A 6,000-nucleotide genomic window follows, 5' to 3' on the forward strand; every position below is an offset into this window, starting at 1 on the left:
GTTGTAATTTAAGTGTGTTGTAAATGTCCCACTTTCAAAAGCCTTCTAAATGGAATATAAGTAACTTGATAAAACTGTGGGGGTTTATATGTAGGAATTACTTGTTTGTGAAAACAAAGCATTCTTGGCTTCATTATATGGAAGAAGATCTGTGTAAAAGTGCATTTAACATTATAGAAAAAAATAGTCTCCCCCTACATGCTTCCACATGCTTGTATTTTTTATTCTTTCTAGCAAACTGACAACAGGTTGTCCTTTAAAAACAGAAAACCTTAATCCCTTGTACCATACACAAATTTGCTTTCAAGTTTATTCAGTCAATAAGTTACAGGATCATACACAATTCTCTTTTAGGCTAAGCCCCTCTTCAGGTCAGCAGAATAAACAGGCCTCACATCCATTGTAACAGCAGCTTAACAGTGACTTGCACCCATCCAAAAAAGCCCTTTTTCAGGGCCAGTGTGGTGTAAAGGATCTTACTTTAAATAAGAAGTAGGCCTATGCCATGCATATTTGTTTAACATATGGTATCAATAATCCAGTTCAAGATATTTAAGGGTTATATTTGTTAGAACTGAAATATGATGAATGATTCCAAGATTGCTACCTCATACCTCGAGTTTATGACTGAGAATTTAATATTGTTGTCATATTCCATCACGGAGAAGTTTAATTTCAGCTGTGGGTGACTTATATCATTTCACTGCTATAATTATGCACTGCATAACTGATTATGTATTTAGGTGGTTTCACTTTTTGCAGTCTAACTGATGTTGTTTTAAATTCTGGAGGCACAGTGAAAATATTCTTTAAATGTACTGTAGAATGCTAAAAGGGTGTCATATACAGAACACTGAAATCTTCCAAGATAGTTCTGGAAACTATTTACCTTCAGTATGCTGCAACTCTGAAAGATTATGTTTATTCTGAATTAGTGTATTTTTTCTTCTTTTAACAGAAGGAGTTTAACAGTGATTGCAAATTGAAGGAAAGAATAGAAGAAAATGGATATAACACATATGCATCATTAAATTGGAAGCACAATGGAAGGCAAATGTTTGTGGCCCTGAATGGAAGAGGAGCCACAAAGAGAGGACAGAAAACAAGAAGGAAAAACACTTCAGCTCACTTTCTTCCAATGGTAGTAATGTCATAGGTGAAGGAACTATTTTATTGATGCAGTTGAACCAAAGGCTCTTATGTCAAGAATATTTGGTAATCCTCTTGAAGCGTAAATGCAAAGAAATAATGCAGACATCTGCTTGTTTGAAAAGAGAGCAGGGGAGGCCTTTAAAGGTTTTATACTTATTGCTGGCACATGAAATACTTTTATTTAGTTTGGTGTCATATCTTATAATGAAGATACAAGCTGGATCAAATGGGATGGAAGTTATTGCCAGTGTGAACAATTTTTTTTTATCTCTGCAACAGAACTTAAGAGATGTGAGACAATCTCTTGAATTATCTTCATGGGGAAAGTTATTTATGGAATACTAACTCATATCAAAGACCTTAATTGCTCATTCAAGCCTAGTGATCCAATGAACTGTTAGACACGCAAGCATTTACTGGAAGCACTTGGGTCATATGCACAAAAAAATGACATTTCTGGAGAAGCCTTGTGGAAGAATGGATAGGATTAAGGAATATAAGCAAAGTAGTGTAAAACTGTTCTAACAAAACGAATAGTATGGTTTGCTTGTATGTTCTAAATTCATTTCTTTTTATTTCTAAGTTATTTATTTAATAGGATGTTAAATATCTTTTTCATTTGAGATGTTTTCCTCATTTGCTTCTTTGTTATTTTCCCTTTTTCTTAGTACTTCACACAGAGGTTGATAGGTTAAAATGTCAAAACCTCAGAAGTACTCTGAAAACAGGTATGAGACAAGGCTTTAAAGACAGAATTTAATGTGTATAATCCATTTTTTTTCCTAAACTGTCTTGCACTTAAGCAAAAAGACCAAACAAGCAGTGCTTGGATTTATGGTATTGGGTGTCTTTATGTTGGAGAAATTTTTTTACTTACCAGCACTCAAGAAAAAACTTCAAGAAATATTTTGTTCAAATGGTCTTTCTGCTATTTTGAAATTGAGAGAAGGGGCCATATCTGTGCTTGGGTGTCAATGCATCTGTGTGTATATTCATCTGACTTTTATTTCATTTTGGAACTAAGGTCTAATGCACAGCAATCAGTGCGATAGTCTACAGCAAGCTTTGGGCTGGAACTTAGATGTGGACAGCCCTGTTAAAGTCACTGAGATTGCAAAGGTTAAAATTAAACAGTCTGTAATTCCCAAGTGTAAAATTTGGCCTCTGAAATATAAGTAAGAAGGCAAAACAGTCCTGCACTCCTTATTAAATTAATATGCCCATTCAGCACATTCGTCCTTGTTACCAGCTTGTAGAATCACGAGCATATAGTGGGAGCAATACCTAAGTAAGGACTGAGGGACAGGAGATCCAAAATCATGCTCATGCATTTATCAGAGATTATTACTCACATGTATATTATATACGAGAGCCAACTAAAAAGCTGTGCTGGTATCCAGCTTTAGCATGCCTTTCATATCCATCATAGTAACTGAAGGCTCAAAATACATAATATCCAGCACATTTTTATGAAGTGTTACTAGTCCCATGGCTTAACTTGTGCAACTGCAGTATAATAAAGTTAAGCATAATATGAAGTCTGTTCAATTAAAGGTACATAAGGTTTGTTTTATGTTTTGCTTTACTCTGTTATTTTAGAGAGTTCTGGATAGCTCACCAATGTAACCATATTGAGATTCATTTTGTTAGAGCAGATAAATAGAAAACAGTACATCAAACAATTTGTACCACTGTCTTCACATTGTATTCCACTAAATAAATAAATAAGCCTTTGCAGTGTCTTTAGTAAGAAACAAAAGTAGTATAATATTATTTTGTTCTAAATACTTTAAGTGATAACTATGAGATTATATTGATGCTGCAGTTTTATCTTCAATATTTCTTGTTGTGAAAAAGTTGGTTTTATTTTTATTGTTTGGAAACTGTATTTTGGTACAAAGGAGAGCCTTGCTTAATGTGTCTTTTTGAGAATGTTTAACCTCTGTAAAGGCTGGTGGTGTTGGAATCTTCTATAACTTATTTAAGTCAATGTTTAACCAGCACTTCAATCTTAATCTGTTATTTAAATATTAGCTGTTTTTTTAAAAGAAACAAAAAAATAATAGCTTTCCCGTAAAATACAAAATGGTCAGATTGTATTTCCTGTCCTTAAATAAGTCAACTGTTTTAAAACCAGGAATTCATTGAGAGACAACATTTTAGCTGATAGCTGACATTGTATTTCATGGTACTTTATCTCCAGCTTTCTTCTTCACAAATGACATTTTTCTAGAAAAGGAAATAAGAATTTCAGGTTTTAAATGTAATTGCAGGTCACAGCAAAACTTAACTACCATGATAAAAGTGAGTTTCTGTTGTTTAAATTTGTAATCAATAATTAAAACTGACAAGACATAATGGACCACCTGCAGTGAACATTCAATGTGAGCTCGGACGAACGCAGTATTGGATGACCACTTAAAGAACATCTAGGGTACAAATGAAATTCTCTTTTGACAGAATTACCTAGATTACTTGCTCAGAGGAGATTATGCATAAATATTATCATAGTACTCAAAACACCATGCTGCTCAGAGACAAAAATTGGGAAATACCACTTTTCCAAAGTGAGTCAGGAGCCATTTGTGACATGAATAGTGGTTTCTGAAAATTAACAAAATTAAAAAACCCTTAAAGTAATCAATGATTCCTGTGTGTTTGGTATACTGTAATACCCACTGTAGTGGGAGCAAACTGCAGACACTCTATCTAGAGTATCACAGATCCGCAATGATAAGCTCTGTTTTCTATCACTCTCAGCATAACAGACTCCTGAGCAAAAGGAAAATGGGGATAGATTTAAAAAAGAAAAGGGAAGCAAAAATCACTAAGCAACAATGTATAGTATGTTATATTTAAATAAAAATAATAAAATGTGGGGAATAGAGAGTATTGTCCTTGTTTGTTTTATTAACCTGAAATGATACTGCACAATAAAAATTAAAAGTGAAAAGATCCATTGTACTACTGGATGTCATTTGGTGTTGTATAGCCCCAAAACAAAACAAAAATCGCTTGAACATCTGTAAGTTTCTTTAATTTTTTGCATGTGTGAGTGAGTTATCTCCACACTAATAACAACCAAATGCTTTAGATTCTTCCTGTATGTATTCAAATCCACCTAGTTTATACAGTGCTAAAAGCAATGAATTTGAAGAAAGCACATTTGATGAAAGAATGGAGGGGTTTTGGAAGAAGAACATGGACTCACATTTTTAAAGTAAACTTTAGATATGGAAAAATATTTACATTTTGTATAAGACTTCATTCAAGACGTTTCAGGTTATAAAGTTCACTAAAGGTTAGTAAGCTTTAGTAATATAAGAATATCGGTGTATGAACACAACTTCGTAATTCATGCCCCTCTTGAAACTGATTGTCTCCATTCACACAATGAGTCGTACTGCTTCAAGAAGTGATCTTGAAACTAATGCATGAAGACAGCTCCTCTTTTGAAGTATCAAGTATCATTATTTACTCTATTAAATTAGACTGCAGGGCTGAATTCATCTTCCTAATTTCCTATTAAATTGGAGAAAGGAAAGTACAACACACAACACAAACACATTTTCTGCTGCAGCTGGTCAATGTGTGATTACTGATAGTATTTTTCAGATAAAGCTCATTGACTGAAACAATTTCAGTGCAACTGCAAGTAACAAACACATGCAAAAATAACGTTTTTTTCCCATCACATTATAAGCAAGAAATAGAATATGAAAAATTAATTAGCTTTGAACCTATCAGATTATGATTTATAGTTATGCTTACCTGCTCAGATACTTGAACCTCATGTTTAACTATATGGAAGCTTTCTCCTAGTAAGTTTTGGAATTCTCAGATGAAGCACGGTGAAGCTCAGATACCTGATTAATGTCTTTTCACTCACTAATCACAGAAAAAAAAAAAAAAAAAAAAGTAGTACGTCTTTTGCCCACTCCAACAATATAAAGAAAATATGGTCCTGTGAAAGGCAAAATAAAGGAACCGTGACTAAGCCTCAAGTAACTGATACGGGAGCACTGGTCTCTAAGTTACTGCAGTATAAATGAGGAGAACTTGCACTCCTGTAATTCCTCACCAGGACCTTTAATGATGTCACTGTATACTATTTCATTAATGCAAAATACTAACTCATGCAACTGAATAAATGGTCATGCTGGTGTTGACATCAGAAATATGTCCTTTAAGACCATTGTCTAAAGATGAGGCTATGAGAATTGCCATATCTGAAAAAAAACACAGAAAGTACCCCACTATATAGTTCTGTGAAAAATATTTAGGGCACTGATAGTATATAGATAATGTATGACAGTGGAAAAAAGAGAGTCTATATTTACATCAAAGATCAGACTCTATATTTATCTTGTAATAATGTAGTAAATGAAGAATCAAGATATTACAGGTTCTTTATTACTACTGAAATGTAAAGTGTGCATACCTTTGGTGTAGCCATTCATCCAAGCTCCAGATGTACTATTTCACCATCCAAACTATTCTGTGGCTGCTTTAAGTTATGTTATATGATTTTTTGATTATGAAACTGTTTTACTAATTGGCTAATGAACTTTTAACCCTTTAATTTGCTAACAGTTTTCACAGAAGTCTGGGAAAATGCCAAACACTGGTCTACACCTGAATCTGCACTTTTTTCCTAGCTCTAAGTAGCTGAAAAAATGGATCACATTCAATGTTGTACATGCAGGATACTTGTCTTATTCAGTGACGTGTGTCTGAGTGGGATGAAAAATTAATCTCTCCCCTCCATTATCTTCATGATGCCCAGCTAATTTATATACTTTCTTGCATTAGAAATAGTCTTGAAGTCTCACTTCCCCTTGTTTCCAA

The 6,000-nt window shown here is 33.7% G+C and overlaps 1 protein-coding gene across 4 annotated transcripts in view; it reads left to right on the top strand.

Annotated features, from left to right (window-relative positions):
- The window catches only part of FGF10 (fibroblast growth factor 10), an 80,469-nt gene extending 76,433 nt beyond the window's left edge, over window positions 1-4,036 (top strand). For all 4 annotated transcript variants that reach the window (XM_049794391.1, XM_049794392.1, XM_049794390.1 and 1 more), the window contains one exon: window positions 959-4,036. In XM_049794391.1, the coding sequence (XP_049650348.1) occupies window positions 959-1,156 (198 nt within the window). In that variant the 3' untranslated portion in view covers window positions 1,157-4,036. The remainder of the gene's footprint in view (window positions 1-958) is intronic.
- Window positions 4,037-6,000: the final 1,964 nt, after the last annotated feature.

This window comes from Accipiter gentilis, chromosome Z (assembly GCF_929443795.1).
Source record: "Accipiter gentilis chromosome Z, bAccGen1.1, whole genome shotgun sequence".
In the NCBI taxonomy this organism is placed as follows: domain Eukaryota; kingdom Metazoa; phylum Chordata; class Aves; order Accipitriformes; family Accipitridae; genus Astur; species Astur gentilis.